Source organism: Rhagoletis pomonella, unplaced genomic scaffold, assembly GCF_013731165.1.
Source record: "Rhagoletis pomonella isolate Grant_MI unplaced genomic scaffold, Rhpom_1.0 Rhpom_scaffold_00001, whole genome shotgun sequence".
Lineage (NCBI taxonomy): Eukaryota > Metazoa > Arthropoda > Insecta > Diptera > Tephritidae > Rhagoletis > Rhagoletis pomonella.
The window spans coordinates 100,331,771-100,352,961 of record NW_023458555.1 but is presented as its reverse complement, the minus strand read 5'-3'; the positions used below and the strand labels follow the sequence as shown (position 1 = coordinate 100,352,961).

Genomic DNA, 21,191 nt, shown 5'->3' with positions numbered 1-21,191 from the left:
CGTGTACAGCCCACGACAAAAGATAGCACATTAGGATTTTTTCCAGTTTTGGCTACTTTTCTTTTGCTTTTTTAAGGTTCATAAATTTTTTTTTTTTAAGTATAGCTCTTTATATAACAAAAACCTTATAAATACAAATTTCAAAATTTTTACAAAAATTATAAAAATTCCACAAACTTTTCATCCTAATTCCAAGCATTTTCATTCGAATTTCTAGAATAATTTTTGGTACGCAGTTTCAGAGCTTATTAAATTCTAGTATAACAAGTGGAAGTTTGAAGTTACCAAAAACACACGATGATTTTTGATAATTTTTCTTTGCTGACGGTATCACGCATTTTCTTCCATACATAGTCATTTTTTTTTTATATGGAAACAAGTAAGGGAAGCGCTGTCTTCGGCTATGCCGAAGGCTTCATACCTTTCATGAACATCTGCAAATTTTACTTTGACAGATTACTGCTTTTGAATGCATCTGCATACATCGATAGAGGAGTTACATACTTATATAAAAAATCGCATCTAAACAATCAGAGGTATGGAAGATATACTTTATATGGCACCAATCTAAGTGATTTTCACTGCTATGTGATCGGTATGTAAACCGGTAACACAATTTATTGGGTTTAGTTTCCTACATAAAGGAGATATATGGCAAAAACTGGTATCTGAACAATCAGTGCTATAGGAGATAAAGCTTATACAGCATAGATTTTGACGATTTTCTCAGTAGACTTTGTATTATTATTTATAAAATATCTTACGAAATTTATCGGTTTTAGCTGTTCAAATAAAGAAGTTTTACAGTAAAATCCCATATCTGAACAATCAGATGTATGGAAGATATATGTTGTAGTCATCCGATCGTTGTTATTTTCACTGTAAGTATTCTGCTAATAATGAGTGAAAATGGTGCGAAATTTCATGTTCCTAGCTGCATAAATGGAGGAGTTATGATAAAAGACTTCATATCTGAACAATCAGTTGTATGGGGTCTGCAGGTTATAGTGACCCGATCTTTGTTATTTTCACTGTAAGTCTTCTGTTGATAATGAGTGAAAACAGCGCGAAATTTCATGGTCCTAGCTACATAAATGGATGAATTATAACGAAAAATCTCATATCTGAACAATCAGTTGTATGGGAGCTATCGGTTATAGTGACCCGATCTTTGTAATTTTCACTGTAAGTATTCTGTTGATAATGAGTGCAAGTACTGCGAAATTTCATGTTCGTAGCTGCATAAATGGAGAAGTTATAACGAAAAATCTCATATCTGAACAATCAGTTGTATGGGAGCTATATGTTATAGTGGTCCGATTCTTTCGGTTCCGACAAATGATTTATACATTATAAAAATACACCCACCTACCAAATTTTATACGGATATCTCGAAAACTGAGAGACTAGATTGCATACAAACAGACAGACAGACGGACAGACGGACATGGCTAAATCAACTCAGCTCGACGTTCTGATCATATAAGTATACATTTTAATGGGTCTATCTCTTTTTGTTCTGGTACTTACAAACATCGGACCAAAGTTATAATACCATTTCATGCTCATGAAAGGTATAATAAGTGCATAACACCTTCAGCAGTAAAATTATGAACAAATCAACGTAATAAGCTCTGAAAATGCGTACCAAAAATTATTCTAGAAATCCCAATTAAAATGCTTGGAATTGGGATGAAAAGTTTGCGGAATTTTTATAATTTTTGTAAAAATGTTAAAATTTGGATTTATAGAGTTTTTGTTAGATAAAGAGCTACACTTAAAAAAAAATTATGAACCTTAAAAAAGGCAAAAGAAAAGTAGTCAAAACTAGTCAAAATATCGATGTGCTATCTTTTGTCGCTGGCTGTATGTTGTTTTGTCATCTACTCCTGGTTCGTCTTTCTTTCTTTTTCCTTGTTTCAAGGTCTTGTTTTGTTTCCTGTGTTACATTTGTTATACCCGAGCGCACTTGTGCACAAGGGTATATTAATTTTGTTCACATAACGGTTGTTTGTAACAGCCAAAACGAATCGAGATAGATATAGACAAATTTATACATAAATGCTCAGAATGAATAGAGAAATCGATTAAGCCTTGTCTGTCTGTCCGTCCGTCTGTCCGTCTGTCCGTCCGTCCCTGTACACGATAACTCTAGCAAAAATTGAGATATCTGAACGAAATTTGGTATGTACGTTGCCGTTAATCCAACGTAGGTTGGTATTGAAAATGAACTGTAACCACGCCCACTTCCCATATAACGGTAATTTCCAGAAATACGAAAACTGCGATATTTTAGTAACTACTGAAGCTAATTCACCCAAAATTGATATTTACAATAATATAATAATATATAATAAAATTACGAAAAATAAGAATATTATAAATTTTTGGAAAATGGGCGTAGCCACGCCCACTTATGGTTACATGTGTATATCTTGGTAACCGCTAAACCAATTTCTTCCAAACTCGGCACAGTTGTTGGCCCTGGTACAGCATACTAAATGGCCGAAAATTTAAAAAATCGGACAAAAACCACGCCCACATCCCATATAACGGTAATTTAGAGAAATACAAAATCTTTGATAAATCAGTAAATATTAAAGCAAATTTATTCAAAATTGATGCTTGTACGTTTATGGTAAAATTTTGGAAAATGGGCGTGGCACCGCCCACTTATGATCACATATATGTATATCGGTAACCGTTATACTACTTTGTACCAAACTCGGTACTTTTATTGTGCTGCCACATAAAAGAAAAACGTTGAAAATTATTGAAATCGGACTAAAATTACGGCCGCTATTCATATAACGGTAAATTTCAGAAATGCTTGAAACTGCAATATTTCGAAATTTAAGGACGCTAATTTAATCAAAATTGATACACCCCGGCTTACCATCTAGCGGTAGCTTTCGGAAAGGTGAAAAAACATATATTTAATACTTGCGCCGGGTATATAATGTTCGGCTCCACCCGAACTTAGACTTTCTTACTTGTTTTAAACTGAATTTGTTTGAACTGAGTTGTAACTATTTCCTGTTTTCAGTTTAAAAAGGGCCTACTCAAACCCGTTTCCTTTAACGGAGAAGAAAATAAGTGACCTCAATGACTTAGCAAAGAAAAACATAATTCCAAACTATTATTATGAATACTAAAATAATCAATTCCTTTACTTTTTTAATTTTGAATGAATAAAACCTTTTTTGTTCCTTTTTATACGCGAGCGCACTTGTGCACAAGGGTATATTAATTTTGTTCACATAACGGTTGTTTGTAACAGCCAAAACGAATCGAGATAGATATAGACAAATGCATACATAAATGATCAGAATGAAAAGAGAAATCGATTAAGCCATGTCTGGCTGTCCGTCCGTCCGTGTACACGATAACTCGAGCAAAAATTGAGATATCTGAACGAAATTTGGTATGTAGGTTTACATTTATCCAAGGTAGGTTGGTATTGAAAATGGCCGAAATCGGTCTGTAACCACGCCCACTTCCCATATAACGGTAATTTCCAGAAATACGAAAACTGCGATATTTTAGTAACTACTGAAGATAATTCACTCAAAATTTATATTTACAATAATTTTCAGACGAAAAATAAGAATATTATAAATTTTTGGAAAATGGGCGTAGCCCCGCCCACTTATGGTTACATGTGTATATCATGGTAACCTCTGCACCAATTTCTTCCAAACTTGGCCCAGTTGTTGGCCTTGGTACACAAACTAAATGGCCGAAAATTTAAAAAATCGGACAATAACCACGCCCACATCCCATATAACGGTAATCTTCGGAAATACGAAAACTGCGATATTTTAGTAACTACTGAAGATTATTCACTCAAAATTGATATTTACAAAAATTTTTAGACGAAAAATAAGAATATTATACATTTTTGGTAAATGGGCGTAGTCACGCCCACTTATGGTTACATGTGTATATCCTGGTAACCGCTGCACCAATTTCTTCCAAACATGGCGCAGTTGTTGGCCTTGATACAGCAAACTAAATGGCCGAAAATTTTTAAAATCGGACAATAACCACGCCCACATCCCATATAACGGTAATTTAGAAAAATACAAAATCTTCGATAAATCAGTTAATATTAAAGCTAATTTATTCAAAATTGACTCTTGCAACAATTCTTTACCAAGAAATACGTTTATGGTAAAATTTTGGAAAATGGGCGTGGCTCCGCCCACTTATGATCACATATGTGTTTATCGGTAACCGTTCTACCAATTTGTACCAAACTCAGTATTTTTATTGTGCTTGCCACATAAAAGCAAAACGTTGAAAATTATTGAAATGGGACTAAAATTACGGCCGCTTTTCATATAACGGTAAATTTCAGAAATCCTTGAAACTGCAATATTTCGAAATTTAAGGTTGCTAATTTACTCAAAATTGATACACCCCGGCTGACCATCTAGCGGTAGCTTTCGGAATGGTCAAAAAACATATATTTAATACTTGCTCCGGGTATTTAATGTTCGGCTCCACCCGAACTTATACTTTCTTACTTGTTATAAAATATTTTATGAACTCAAAAACAGTTTTTTGCGTTTTCTGAACAACGACAAATTTTAAGTTGTGTCTCTTTTGAAGACGGTGTGCGATATTGTGAGTGAGCAAATTTTTTTCGCATTCTGAACTATTCGTCCGCCCATTCCTAATATTTCATAGTTTGTTTTGGTTGTGGGTAGACTAGTAGTAGACTGGTTTTGTACACTAGAGGTTACAGAAGTCTTTTGGGATCCTAGGTATATGAGAGCGCGAATTTGAACTGTTTCTTCTTTGTGGAAGGTAGGGATATTTGCTGTAGGGAGTAAGGTTCTTTCTCTACTGCTTGAGAAATGTGTGTGTCATTGTTGCTTTGAGATGCATTTGCTGCGTCGGCTTGGATAGAGGTACATGGCATTTCATAATCAATGGTCACGTGAGATGTGACGTTGTTTTTAGTGGGGTTTTTTTTTGTTTGGCGTTTGGGGTTTCGCTGGGAAATGAAGGAGAGAGTGGTGTCGCTTATGGCAATACACGCAAGTGAAGTTGCTTTTACAATCTCTCCCTGAGTGAGAGTGCGCCAAACAATTTTTACAATAATTGTTTTCTTTAACGAACTTATTCCGATCTTGAACGGATAGTTCTTTGAATTTTACTTAACTCATCATGGAGTGGTAACAATTGCATAATTTGCATTAGGCTGGCTTTTTTTGTTAAGTACGGAACGATTGAGTTTTGGTCCGCAAGTTGAACGATTGAGAGGCCGTTGATGATGCCCGAGGAGTGAAAGTGGGTTGAGGCGATTTTGGTTTATTCGGCCTGTATGTGCTAAGCCGTTCTACAACTTCGTACCTTTCCTTGAGTTTAGAGATTGCTCCCATAACGCTAGGGTTTCGTCTGGGAGCTTTGAGGAGCAGAGATATATGAGCATTGGGTGCCAGCTTTCAGTGGAAACTCCGTTGAGGTGCTCCAGGTATGTTTTCAGTCCTGCCTCAGTGTGGTCCGTTTCGCTAATGCACCACCACTTCTCGCAATATTTGTCCAGTCTCGAAATTTCATAAATGCGTTTTTTATGATTGTAAGCGATTTCATCTTCTTCGGCTTGGGATTTTGACCTCGTTCTTATGCCTTGCTGGGTGTGAAGGGATTGGGATTTTTCCTGCTTATATTCTGATATAATAATAACCGAGTTCTCCAAGACCTTGTTTATGGTTTCTGGCTCTATCATAAGAAATGCCCGACATACGCCTTAAAGGCCTGAACCGTTAATAGATTGTTCGCATTATATCGGTCCTTCACGGCATAGCACAAAAAAGTCTAAGGGTGTGAAATCGCGGCTCCGAGGGGGCCAATTGACTTTATCGAGACAGCTGATAACACAATTACCGAACTTTATCGCTCAAAATAAAAATCGAATAGATGGCAACCCTAACAAAAAATATTTTCAAACTAAAGTTTTATTAAAACTCTTTCTTTTGCCACTCATATTTTATTATTTCATTAAAATTGTGTAAAAGCTAAATAAATTAGGCTTTTCAAACAGGTGGCAACCTTCTGCGAAGCATTTTCAAACTGAAATCTTTTAAAGCTCTTTCGTCTGATACTTTGATACATAATTCAATTACCTGAACAACTAAATTGGATTTAATTTTTTTATCCTTTTGGCAACTCTCCTAAACAGCTCAGATATAAATCTTCTCAAACCCATGAACGATTAAATCACCTCTTTTAGTAATTTATTTAACTTAACTTATTTATTAACTTAATTTATTAAACTTAATAATTCATTTAAATTTAAAATTTTCAACTCTCTGCCAACTCTCTTCAAACCATCAAACAAAATTTTGATGTTTAAACTGAAGATTTCTTAGCACTCTATCTTTTAACACCCATATTTTAATACTGCATATAACTATATTCGGCTTTTAAAGCAGGTGGCAACCCTTTTCAAAACATTTTCAAATTACTACCTTTTTAAAATCCTTTATTCTGGGCCCCTGTGGGGGAACATTTTGTAAATTACCTATGTAATTTCCCTTTTTAAAATTTAATTTGATTTTTTAAACAGGGGCAACACTCTCACAGTTAAGAAGCAAAGCTTTTAATAACCATTTCGACTGATACCTATGGCAACTCTTTTCAAAAAGTAAAACCTCATTGCACATCTGCAACCAAGCCTTTTAATTTGACACCTCATTTTTGAAAATCGAGCGAAGGATGGAGATATGATGGTATTGATTTATAAATAATCTAAACTTGATTTTTTAAAAGGTGGCCATTCTTTCCGGAAAAGTAAAAGCCTATTGCACATCTACATATCAAGCACCTTAATTTGATACCTCATGCGCCCATATGTTGAAAAATATTTCTCCTAATTAATTTTCTTAACAGGTGGCAACCCTCCTAAAGTTAAGTTAAGAAACAAATATTTTCAAAACCCTTTCCACTGATACTCATTTTGTAATAATTGATTTTTTTTAGATAATTTAAATTAATTTTTTTTTAAAGGTGCAACTCTTTTCAAAAAAGTAAAACCTCTTATTGCATATCTGCAGTCTAAGAGTTTTAATTTGACACCTTATTTTGGAAAATCAAACGAACGGTGCTGTTATGACGGCATTGCTTATTATATAGTTTATATTCAATTGTTCTACAGGTGGTAACTCCTTTCGAAAAAGCAAAACCTTATTGCACATCTACAGACCAAGCGCTTTAACTTGACATCCCATTTTTGAAAATCGGGCGAACGGCACAGATCTTTTATGCTGCACAAAAAATCCCTTCGCGTATTATATATGTATATAGATATAGATAGATATACAGGTTTGTGGTGAATATTAAATTTTCCAGTTCAGGGATGTAATTAAAGGTAAGTATTCAACGTAAGTATTCAAGGTAAGTATTCCATTTTGCAAATTCATTATTACGAACTAATATTAGTTTTAAAATTCAATTAAATTATGACTCATGTCCTCGACACACACAATTGGGATACGATTTGCACCAAATTTTAGCAAATACCCAATCGTGTGACACTGCCCTAAACTTGTATTTATACGGATGGTGTTAATGAGTGAACTATAAAAAACTAACCAAAGTTAAATAACAGCAAAAATAATATTTTAAAACTTGTGAAAATTTGGTGCGGCTATAATCTTTTCGAGTACTGTACATAAGTTGACTATGATTACTCGGCCGTGCTATCATAGTAGCACAATGCCACTAAGCGCATTTTAAAGTGTTCACGCGATTATCGATTATATTTTTTGTTTTTTGTGTGAAATATTTTATTTTTATCAGTATTTTTCTGTTAATCAAAACACTTTGAAATAGAAGTTAAAAAAAAATTGCAAGAGCCCCCCAAAAAAAAATCCTGGCTACGGCCCAATACGTGTCAATATTTTTTGCTATGCGCGTATAGCCTAGGGGGAATCTAAGTGTAATTCTAAGCGAATTTGCCGAAGAATCCATGGGTCTAAAATCAATTATGGGTTTGCCAAATTGCGAAAGTAGGTTTCGAAGAAAATGTGAAAATGTTCGTCGTTGCACCCTTCTTGGGAAGTTTTAAGAAAAAGTTCAGAAAAGCACTTCTTTACGACACTTCAGCAAAATGCTAAAAACCTGTTTTCGGAATTTGGCAAACTTTGGTTCCTTTGACAAATTTGATTAGATTTACGAGTAGAATCTTTCTGTCTAAACGCGCATAGTAGAAAAAATTTCCCATACAAATTGACCCGTCCTATAAATTTGGGAGTACATTCGGTTTTTTGATTAATCACGGAAAACCGAATTACAAAAAACATTGCAAAAAACTAAAAAAAAATCGATATCAAATTAAATTAAATTTTCATTTACTGCTGAGTAACGCAAATTAATTAAAACAGTAATTTTTCTTAATTTTATATAACAACTTCATTTCCAAATATACGAAATATAATAAATCGTTGGACATATTTATACAAAGAAAACTTCATTTCACAAAGAAAACTTTTCTTAATTCATAAATACATATCGCTCATTTACTTCAATAGTGTCATAATCCCAAAAACAAAACCCGCGAAAAACGGCTTTAATGTTTTGAATTTACATATACTCCCATAGTAAAAATGAATGAATATTTTGTTCCAGTGAGATACTGGTAATCGATGCAGCTATGAAATTTTTACACAACGTAGAAGAAAAGGAGGATGGTTCCGTGCGCAGAAGTGGAAAACTTTTGACTGTCATTCACCTGGGAGTGGCCAGAAGCGATTCTTGTGCGTACGGTTCAAATCGCAGCTCACAACGTCCGGATATTTATATCCACGTATCTTCTGGGTAGCAACCAAACACCCGTTTGGGAGCGAGCTAAAGTGAGAAGGCGTAAAACTTCGCGTGCGCTGGGTTTGGGTCCCGCCACGTTAAAACCCCGCCCAATGAAAAGAAACAAACAGCCTCGGATGAGACCCCCTTTTTCTGATGACGACCACGGCAAACGTATAAAGGACTATGATTTAAGGGTATGCACCTGGAATATCCGGACCCTTAATGGGGAAGGTGCCTCTGCCCGGCTGGTTGATGTCCTCGGGAAGACAAAGGCTGACATCACCGCCATCCAAGAAATGCGATGGACGGGGCAAGGTAAAGTAAGCGTGAAGCCTTGCGACGTCTACTACAGTTGCCACGTAAAGGAGCGCAAATTCGGTGTTGGATTCGTGGTAGGAGAGAGACTCCGTCGCCGAGTACTGGACGAACGTCTAGCCACAATCCGCATCAAAGCTAGATTCTTCAACATCTCGCTCATCTGCGCCCATGCCCCGACGGAAGAGAAGGATGAGGCGCCCAAGGATCTCTTCTATGAGCGCTTGGAACGTACATATGAGCGCTGCCCCCGACACGATGTCAAAATCGTGCTTGGCGATTTTAATGCCAAGGTGGGCAAGGAAGGGATCTTTGGCGCCACTGTCGGAAAATTCAGCCTCCACGACGAAACGTCCGATAACGGACTGAGGCTGATCGACTTCGCCGGGGCCCGAAATATGGTAATATGTAGTACAAGGTTCCAGCATAAGAACATCCACCAAGCTACATGGCTGTCTCCAGATCGAAAAACGAGAAACCAAATCGATCAGGTTGTGATAGACGGAAGGCATGCTTCAAGCGTTTTGGACGTACATACACTCCGAGGACCAAACATCGACTCGGACCACTATCTTGTTGTAGCCAAGATACGCACCCGCCTCTGTGCAGCAAAAAATGTGCGCCCAACAATGCAAGGAAAGCTTAACGTCGAAAAGCTGCAATCACAACAGACGGCCAATTTATTCGCCACTCGACTCACACACCTGCTCTCTGAGAGCACTCTTCAACAATCCGACGTACGCGAGCAGTGGAACCATATTTCCCAATCATTAAGTACCGCCGCCGAAGAAGTAGTTGGATTTCAGCGAGCCCGAAAGAACAACTGGTACGATGAGGAATGTCAAGAAGCCGCAGAGAAAAAAGATGTCGCCTACAGGGCCACGCTGCGATCGGGCGCAACGCGAGCCATGTGGGACCGTTATAGGGAACTGAAGAAGGAAGCGAGACGTATTTGCCGCAATAACAAGAGAGAGGCCGAAATACGTGAGTGCGAAGAGCTTGAGATGCTGGCCGGCAGGAAGAACGCCCGAAAATTCTACCAGAGGGTTAGGCGACTTACGGAAGGTTTCAAGACCGGGGCGAACTCCTGTAAGAACAACAATGGCGACCTAGTGACCGATGTCCAGAATATACTTAAATTGTGGAGGGAACACTTTTATAACCTACTGAATGGTAGCAGCGCTGAAAGTAGTGAGGAAGACGAACCCGAGTCCCCAGTCGATGATGATGGAGTAGCTGTCCCACCGCCTGACTATGACGAGGTACGTATAGCGATTACGCGGCTGAAAAACAACAAAGCTGCTGGAGCTGACGGCCTGCCAGCCGAGCTATTCAAGTACGGCGGCGAGGAGCTGATTAGGTGCATGCATCAGCTCGTATGCAGAATATGGTCAGATGAACGCATGCCCGACGACTGGAATTTAAGTGTGCTCTGCTCAATCCTCAAGAAAGGCGACCCCGCCATACGCGCCAACTACCGCGGAATTAGCCTTCTAAGCATAGGTTACAAGGTCTTATCGAGCGTATTGTGCGAAAGACTGAAGCCCACCGTCAACGAGCTGATTTGACCTTATCAGTGTGGCTTTAGGCCTGGAAAATCCACCATAGATCAGGTATTCACAATACGCCAAATCTTGGAAAAGACCCGCGAGAATAGGATCGACACACACCATCTATTTGTCGATTTCAAAGCCGCTTTCGACAGCACGAAGAGAAGTTGCCTTTATGCCGCGATGTCTGAATTTGGTATCCCCGCGAAACTAATACGGCTGTGTAAATTGACGTTGAGCAATACCACCAGCTCCGTCAGAATAGGGAAGGACCTCTCCGAGCCGTTTGATACCAAACGAGGTTTCAGACAAGGGGACTCCCTTTCGTGTGATTTCTTTAATCTTATGTTGGAGAAGATAATAAGAGCCGCAGAACTGAACCGCTCAGGCACAATACTTTATAAGAGCGTACAATTGCTGGCGTATGCCGACGACATCGATATTATCGGTAAAAACAAGGGCTACGTCTGTTCTGCCTTCTCGGGATTGGATAGAGAAGCAAAGCGAATGGGTCTGGTGGTGAACGAGGACAAAACGAAGTATCTCCTGTCAGCACACAAACAGTCAGAGCATACGCGTCTTGGCACCCACGTCACTGTTGACAGTTACAAGTTTGAAAAAGTAGACGACTTCGTTTATTTGGGAACCAGCATTAACACCAATAATAATGTCAGCCTTGAAATCCAACGGAGAATCACTCTTGCCAACAAGTGCTACTTTGGGCTGAGTAGGCAATTGAGAAGTAAAGTCCTCTCTCGTCGTACAAAGATCACACTCTATAAGTCAATCATCATGCCTGTGCTGGTGTATGGCGCGGAAGCATGGACAATGAAAGCATCTGATGAGGCGGCTCTTGGAGTTTTCGAAAGAAAGATTCTGCGAAAGATTTACGGACCTTTACGCGTTGGTGATGGCGAAAATCGCTGACGATTTAACGATGAGCTGTATGAGCTTTACAACGATATAGACATAGTGCAGCGAATTAAAATTCAGCGGCTCCGCTGGCTTGGCCATGTCGTTCGGATGGACAGAAACGCTCCTGCTCTGAAAATATTCAACGCGGGCCGCGATGCTGGTAACAGAGGAAGAGGAAGGCCTCCTCTGCGTTGGAAAGACCAGGTGGAGAAGGACTTGGCTTCACTTGGCATTTTCAATTGGCGTCAGTTAGCACAGAAGAGTAATGACTGGCGTGCTGTTTTGGACTCGGCCAAAATCGCTTAGGCGGTTACAGCGCCAATTAAGAAGAAGAAGAAGAGAAGAAAAGGTGGCGGTAATTTCTGCATACTCAACTCAAAATTTGTATTTTTTGGATTATGACACTATTGAAGTAAATGAGCGATATGAATATAATTACATACCTGTGTATATGGTAATATATTATTAGCTTCAAAATTGAGTTTACAGTGATTGTTTTTTTTTAACATTTCCAATGTTTTTCATGGTAAATATTTTTTGTGAATTTTTTATTAAAATAATGGTTATGTTTTATCATACGACATATAAATCGAATTCCAAACTTTGTATGATATTTCTATATTTACAATCGACTTCACAATCGATTATGCTTAGCTACTAGATCAGCAAACAAAAAATGATTAGTTAATTTGAAGCTTGTGGTACGCGTATTGCGAAATAATTATACATTGCTGAGGAATGTAAAAACCGAATTTTCGGTTTTCGTTTTAAACGCAAAACCCTAAAAAATACTGAAAAATATCATAAACCAAATTTAAAAAACCGGTTCTTGGAAACACCGATCTTATTTGAACATGCCTATCTTCAGCGACACCAGTTTCTTAACACGAACTTTTAAGGAGCAGTCATTTCTTTAAATACTGGTTAATTGTTATTATTGCTTGTATTGTATAAAATAACAAGTAAGAAAGTCTAAGTTCGGGCGAAGCCGAACATTAAATACCCGGCGCAAGTATTAGATATATGTGTTTCACCTTTCCGAAATCTACCGCTAGATGGTCAGCCGGGGTGTATCAATTTTGAGTAAATTAGCGTCCTTAAATTTCGAAATATTGAAGTTTCATGCACTTCTGAAATTTACTGTTATATGAAAAGCGTCCGTAATTTTAGTCCGATTTCAATAATTTTCAACGTTTTGCTTCTATGTGACAAGCACAATAAAAATACCGAGTTTGGTACAAATTGGTAGAACGGTTACCGATATACGTATATGTGATCATAAGTGGGCGGTGCTACGCCCATTTTCCAAAATTTTACCATAAACGTATTTCTTGGCAAAGAATTGATGCAAGCATCAATTTTGAATAAATTAGCTTTAATATTTACTGATTTATCGAAGATTTCGTATTTCTCTAAATTACCGTTATATGGGATGTAGGCGTGGTTATTGTCCGATTTTTTTAAATTTTCGGCCATTTGGTATTCTGTAGCAAGGCCAAACAACTGTGCCAAGTTTGGAAGAAATTGGTGCAGCGGTTACCAAGATATACATACACTGTAACCATAAGTGGGCGTGGCTACGCCCATTTTCCAAAAATTTACAATATACTTAGTTTTTCATAATCATCAGTATTTACTAAAATATCGCAGTTTTCCTATTTCTGAAAATTACCGTTATATGGGAGGTAGGCGTGGTTATTGTCCGATTTTTCCCATTTTCCCCAATACCATCCGTCCTACGCCAGACAGAAGTGCACGTACCAAGTTTCGTTAAGATATCTCAGTTTTTACTCGAGTTATCGTGTGCACGGACGGACGGACAGACAGTCACCGCTTAATCGATTTATCTTTTCATTCTGATCATTTATGTATACATTTGTCTATATCTATCTCGATTCGTTTTGCCTGTTACAAACAACCGTTATGTGAACAAAGTTATAATACGCTTGTGCACAAGTGCGCTCGGGTATTAAAATGCTTACGGTGCGCTACAAAGGGTATTCTTTTGTTGTACCTACCATCTTTTCTTGTTGATCGATTGTGCCTATTATAAATTATATATAGTATAGATTTAACAAGTAAAGAAGTATAAGTTCCGGCGAAACCGAACTTTATATACCCGGCGCACGTATCAAATATCGTCGATTCAACTTTCTCTAAACTGCATTTGCATGATAAGCAGGAGGGTTTTCCCGATTTCAAACTGTTTTGATAATATGCTGAATTAGAGTTAATGCAGTAATTGAACCAAGTTTGGTAGAAATCTATAAACAGGTTACCGAGATACACCTTGTAGTCGTAAAGTGGGCGGTGCCACGTCCAATTCCTAAAAGTCTATAGCAGTCTTATTTATTGTTAAGAGGTTGTTGTAACTATTAACTTGAAGTAAATTAGCGTCCTCAGTTATTGAAATATCGGAGTTTTTGGATGTCTGAAATTTACGGTTATACGGGAAGTGGGTGTAATTTTAGTCCGATTTGAACAATTTTCAACGATTTCTTCCTTGTACTAAGGTTATTAAGTGCACCAAGTTTGGTAGAAATTGATGAACCAGTTACCGAGATACACATTTGTGGTCATAAGGGGCGGCGCCACGCCCATCATCCAAAAATGTATAATAATATAATTGTGGGCTAAGGGGTTATTGTAACTATCGATTTTGAGTCAATTAGCTTCAGTAGTTACTAATTTATCGCAGTTTTCGTGTTTTTGTAAATTACTGTTATATGGGCGTGGTTATTGCCCGATTTCAAAGATTTTCATCAGATTTCTTAGCTAAACCCTAGGCAAGGCTCGTACCGAGGTTGGGAAAGATTGGTGAAGCGGCTACTGAGATACAGCATTTCATCATATGTGGGCGGGGTCACGCCCATTTTCTAAAAATTTCATAATAATACTATTTTTTACCAAAATTCGACCTAACATTCTAATTTTCAACAATTTAGATCAAATATTTACTGAAATATTGTAGTTTTTGCATTTTTCGAAAATATATGGGAGGTGGGCGTGATTACAGTCCAATTTCGCCCATTTTCAATATCAACCTACCTTGGATAAAGGCAAACCTACATACCGAATTTCGTTGAGATATCTAAATTTTTGCTTGAGTTATCGTGTACACGGTCGGACGCACAGACACAGACGGACAGACAGACATGGCTTAATCGACTTCTCTATTCACTCTGAGCATTTATGTATACATTTTGCACACCGTCTTCAAAAGAGTCAAAACTCAAAATAATAGGTTCGTCAGAAAATACGAAAAACTATTTCGTAGCCCATGCGAATCATATGGGCAAGGGCGACTTTACCTTAGGTCTTTCAAGAAATTATAACAAAAATTTTCTCCAGCTTTTGCTGAAAGGTAAATAAAAGCTCTGTGTACATTTTTAGCGCATCATTTCAAAAATGCCAAATTTTGAGTTGTGACTCTTTTGAAGACGGTGTGCGATTTGTCTATATCTATCTCGATTCGTTTTGGCTGTTACAAACAACCGTTATGTGAACAAAGTAAATATACCCTTGTGCACAAGTGCGCTCGGGTATAAAAACAATTCGGCGATTGTGGTAAAGACTACAATAAATATGCAAATATGTAGATGTGTGCATTCAAAAATCTTATTTTCTCAAAATTACAAATGCTCAATGCGATGTGAAAACTTTTGAGAATTTGTCCATCTGATCTGGTTAAATATTTTATTCTTCCGTTTTGTTAGTTAAATTTAATGACCTTGCTACCTACCTTTTGTGCAAATAACCTGCCGCCGATTTTGTTCATCTATTTTGCAAGTGCACTCCATTGGGCAGATTCGACCAGGACCTGTGAGAACGGGCATTGCCAGGAGGCATATCACGAAACATTGCAGCAACATCTGGAATTAAGGAATGGAATGGAAATTATAATTGCATGATCAATTCGAATTGAGTTTCGCATGAAATAAATGAATTGGAATCAAAAATTACATCAATTGAAAGTAGACCGACCTATTTATTATTTAAATACGTAAATTGTATGTATATATGTACATAGCTTACATAAATACATAAATTGTAGGTAGAAGATTATAGATTATTTCGTAGGCTGACAGGTAAAATACATTAAGTACATTCAGAACGAATTTGAAATTTTGAGGTTTTAAACACTTTACCATTAAAATTCAACCGGGTTATTTTATGCTTTCAAATCCTTATAGCCTATACACTAGACACCCAGGAGTGAACGCGTGTAGGTGTTTTGGGGGTTCAAACCCTCTTTCTTCTTATATACGTAGTTATTTGTTTTGTTTCCGTAAAAGTGTATGAATTTTCAATTGTTTGCAAAACTCGGCAGATAAAGAACAAACCATGGTAAATGAATAAAAGGTTGAAAGCAGTATTGGCACTTTGTGGTAGATCTACCACATTTTGGGTAATTTTTCACTTCTACAACAACTACCACATTTTTTAAAAAACTACCACAATTTTACTGAAATAAAATTATTAACCTAATTTGAAAAATGTTTTTTTTTCATAAGAGTTGAACAGTCAATTCTCCTCGATATGAATTAAAATGCCAAGAAAATGTATTGTGAATGATAATCTGCACTTACGTGAGGCGATTTTCTTAGAGACTCGACATTGCCTGAGAATACGCCTGTGAAGTTTTCAGTATTTCCATAGACAACACCACTTAAGAACTTATTGCAAAAATTAGGAATAATATCTTTTTTATGACAAAGATATATGTATGTACCTTCTAAGGCAATAAAAATGAGAACCTTAGTAGGCAAATACATATCTCGAAAAAATGACGCTATAGAACAAAACTAAGAATGCAGTTTATCTTCATTTGAATACTACTTCATAGTTTGATATATCTTTTTTTGGCAAATTTTTACGTTACTACAAATATTCTACCACACTTTTCCTGAGATCTACCACTGTTTTTATTGATAATCAACCACTAATTGAATTTCTGAAGTGACAACACTGGTTGAAAGCTTAAAAATAAATTAATAATTAGGAAATATTACAGTGTCTTGAAATTTTTCTTTCAACCGGACTAAATTGATGTTGATAGATAACTCATACGCCATGGCATCTGAACGATATACGTTTTCTTTCACGAGCCCGCACTCACGGAAATGACGTTTTTGACATTTTTCATTTGATGTGACCATCTGAATAGGCTGGCTGTATATATTTATTTAATCTAGTTATAATATTACTAATGTGCTGTCAAAAGGACAGCCCATCTGAAGTATGTTGACTTATACTTGCAACAATGCAATTTCAACATACATAGGTTGGGAGTACTTTAAGACCCTAGGAATTAATTTTCAATATACTGTAAATAAAATTCTATCAAAATTTCAAGTCATCTGAAGTATGTTGAGTAATCGGTTTTTATTGACATCTTTAATAGATAAAAACGCATAAACAAGATCGCTGTTCAGCAGCCAGCCCTCCGGATCTCGATTTATATATTAAGAAGCAGAAAAATACTAGTCCAATTATGGACCAAAACCACTATTTTGAGAGTCAAAAAATAAAATGAATTCATGAATATACAATAAAAAACTTTTGATTAAGTACACCTTAATATATTACACATTTTTATTTAACAGCCTTAGATTTGCCAATAATTAGTGTTAAATTTTTTGAGTATCAATTAAATGCAAAAATAAATACATAAATATTCCAAACTTTCGAGCATAAATTTAAATGGGGTATTCTATGAGTAAGTGAATCTTTGTGTTTATAAAGTAACTCATTGAACATGGAATGCTTGATGAATCAATGCTAAATACATACAATTAACGTACATATTTTCGAAGAAAAAATTGAGTTATATTATTTTATTACTCTGTAAATGCACTCAAAGCTTCAACATTAGAAATGTAATTGAATACGGCAATATATTTTAATATAGAAGGCTCTGCGAAATCAAGTATTTACAAAGTTATTATTTTTTTTGAAGTGGGGAATAAATGTCTCGATCTTTCTTCGTCCCAAAGAAGCAACACGGCATTGAAGTAAAATAGACATTTATCTTATATAATGGGATGAAATCACTACGGTTTTGCATGTCCCACCCGTGACAAAAAAGTTTTAGTCTTCGTACTGCTTAGTTACTACTTTAGGGATTTTCCTATAATTTCATAATTTCATAATTTCTAATGGTGCCTAACAATAAAAGAAACCAAGTTTAACGTTTCAAACCTATGTTTAATGCCACAAAACTTTGAAGTTCAGGTTGACTAAACACCACAATACTGTTGTTGGGCTAAGCGATGTAGTAAACAATTTCGCGTGGTCAGCTCGAAAAGTCAAGGTAAACATTACTATCATAAAGACGTCAGAGAATTCTATTATGAGGGTTGCTTAACAACAATCCAAAAGTTAATACTAACAATTTTCTCAGAAATTCCAACCAAGAAAATCTAGAAGTTCGCCTAACTTATAAATTCAATCCAAAAATAGCCTTTAAGTGACAAAGATATATGTATCTGCGTACAACTATTCTAATGCCCTTTTCTGATTAGACATCGATACACAAGATTTTGTCTGACGTTCTATGGTTTCACCAAAGAATAGCTAAATTTGAGCCTGATTTGTCCATGAAATCAGTTTTCCAAAAATAACTCAACTGCAGCCACTTTTAGGGCCCATTACTTAATGTCTGGTTAAAACTAACAGCAGGTTAGACATCGCTATCGTCGTGATAACAGCTAGTCTAAAGAAACTTGAAAATCATTAAGGCACATTCGAACTTTCATTGCAATCAAATGCACCGTGCAGAAGTGCATTTGGAAAAATGCATATAAAATCTTATGCGTTTGCAAATAATCCATTCTCCCATCCTTTTTAACACATCAATCTGGCGACTTCTAGCTTTCGTTTGGTATAATTATTGCCCCCTAAAATAGATCCTGAGGGAGCAGTATATCGTGCGTCTACTGTGATAAAAGTGGGTCAACTGATCTTGTATTTGGCCTCTAACAATTTTTATACCTAAACCCTTTGATATGGATCTCACTAGAAGCTCCATTTCATGAAGAAACTCGTACGTGTCCTACCCGTGACAAAAGTTGTCCCACCCGTGACAGGAGGATTTTTCTTTTTTAATAATTAACAACTAATTCTTGTTATGGTATGGACGAGTGTCCAGATTTGTCGATTTCGCGCCAATTTGGCGATTTTTTTGGATATTTGCGCGTAAAAATTTAGGAAATCACCATTGTCGATTTTTGGCGATTTTTTTCCCTTCAAATAAATTTTTCCGAATTATAAAAATATACAAAACTTAGTTTTCCAGGATAATTTTACAGAAGAGGCTAATAAACTGCGTGATAAACTTGACTTAAAAATCATATTAAAAGACTGTAAAAAATTTTTGATCACCCTAATCGAAGAACTTTTGAAACGATTACCTAGTCAATTAAATACTTTTAAAAAAGCTTTGATTTTGTCAACAGAAGAGTGTGTGACTCAAAAGATGGCGAGTTTCAGGGACCTGCCAATTCACTATTTAGCTTTGAAGGAAAGAAAAGCAGCGGAAAGTGAATATTTAAATCTTTTAACTTTCTCCCGGAATAACTTTTCTCAGAACCATTCCATCCGACTCTGCAGAATTTTGGATAATTGCTTACGGAGTGAAAACCGCAACAGGCAATGAAATGTTTGGAAATATAAGTAAATTCATTTTATTATCCTTGCCGCACTCACATGCTTTGTTGAACGCGTTTTTTCCGTAATGAATTTAACAAAAACTAAGATTCGAAATAGGATGATGTTAATTCAATGGTTCGAATAAAGTGTTATATGAAGGCTAATAGTTTCTGCTGCAAAACGTTTCCAATATCAAACAGTATGTTATCAAGGTTGAATAGCTCAATATATGACAACAACAGAAATGTAAATCATTCGGACACTAAAGGTTATTTTAAAGAAATTGTGAAAATAGCTGATCTCCCCTTATTATAGGTTGTGTTTAATTTTTAGCGCCGAGCTCTTAAAAGCAGATTGTGCGATTAATCAATTAATATAAATTATAATAAATTTAATAATTGCGCAGTCCTATTGCAAAATGTGTTGAAACAAATATTTTTAAAAAGTATGCGTATTTTTAAAGAAAATTTTTTGTAGGTCACTAATATATAAGTGACTTGTGTTATTTATTATTAACCCTTAATTAGGCGCATGAAGAAAACCACACAATTAGAGGCATGGGGTTCCTTAGTGGCCCTAATAAAAGTGTTGAAAAAAGAGTTTTCAAAGTAAAAAAAAGGAAGTGTGTATTAACAAAAATATTAAAGTACTCTATTATCGTTAACTTAAAAAAGAAAAACATAATTTCGACTTCAAACTTTAAAAAAAAGGCGTGAGTACTAGGTACTCATGAAATTTGATGTGTATACATATGCGAACGGCAAAGCATAAAAGTACGTTTACATATAAATATAATCTCAATCAAAGCTCGTTAGCTGTCAAATTGGTTGTGCTTGTTATTCACACAACTCGAGGAAAGTTAAACTTCTTTTCTGTGCCACCGTGGTCACTTTTCTTTTGCAACACATATTAGGCCATTTAAATATATTTTAACTGAATATTTTATTAAAAATACCTTTACAAACCTACTTTCCTTACTAGCGTCAATTTTTGTTTACTTTAACATTTGACATTCCTCCTCTTCTTCGCAAGTATAATCGATAAAACTGGGTTGGACACCAAAAAGTTATCGGTTTAATCTGAGATATTTTTAATTCTAATTTTGCATGGCTAATCTCTTTTTCTAATATCAGATTAGGGAGTCAAGCTCGAAAATTAGGATAATATTTTTATATATAAAGGCGATTCAGTTACACACATACAAATGTAGGTTAGGTTAGAAATTAAACATTAATTTCACTTAATTTTATTCACTTTGCTGATTTAATTTTTTTATTCATTTTCATTTTTAATTCTTTTAATACATGACATTATCGGTATGATTGATAAAATATACTTGTATATACTTGTGACTCAAAGGCGTTAAAATATCTTGGAAATACCGCATATAGGTAGATTTTCAAGTTTTATGCGGCAAAAAATATTTTATTGCCTCTATCTACTCAAAATTGTTTATCAAATGTAAAATTTAAATAATTTGTATTACAGATAGGTTATATTAATAAAATACATATATTAGCCAATAATTTACTATTTAAATATATTGACTACCTTTATTTATAAAATGTGTGTACACTATCATTGGTTAATTAGTTTTCGCTTTCAGAATCTTCGCTGGCCTCAAACTATTCCTTTGTCACATCTTTGACAACGGATTTAGAGGGTAACAGCAGCTTAATTGTGTCTGAGGAAAACGATTTGATATTTTTTCTTTTTTTGGTCATTAACCGAAATACTGCTTAAAGACGAGTCCGAGCTCACCAACAGCCGGTTATATATGTCACGGTTACATACTTCACCAGAAAACTTCCGGGAATAATTTTCTCGGTAGTGTTTGTTGTGGGCCTCTTGAGCCTCCCCGATAATTGTCCTATTGTTAATAAGGAATTAGTAGCCGTCATCGATTCGCCACTTCTCGCTCGCTATGTTTGAGTTCCGGTCGCTTAA

At 36.0% G+C, this 21,191-nt stretch overlaps 1 protein-coding gene across 1 annotated transcript in view; it reads right to left on the bottom strand.

Annotated features, from left to right (window-relative positions):
- Nucleotides 1-21,191, bottom strand: part of LOC118734846 — an 89,972-nt gene that overhangs the window by 67,988 nt on the left and 793 nt on the right. Inside the window, exons 2-3 of the mRNA XM_036464521.1 lie at nucleotides 16,184-16,270; nucleotides 15,337-15,466 (exon numbers count right to left, since the gene is read on the bottom strand). Of these exons, the coding sequence (XP_036320414.1) occupies nucleotides 15,337-15,466; nucleotides 16,184-16,270 (217 nt within the window). The remainder of the gene's footprint in view (nucleotides 1-15,336; nucleotides 15,467-16,183; nucleotides 16,271-21,191) is intronic.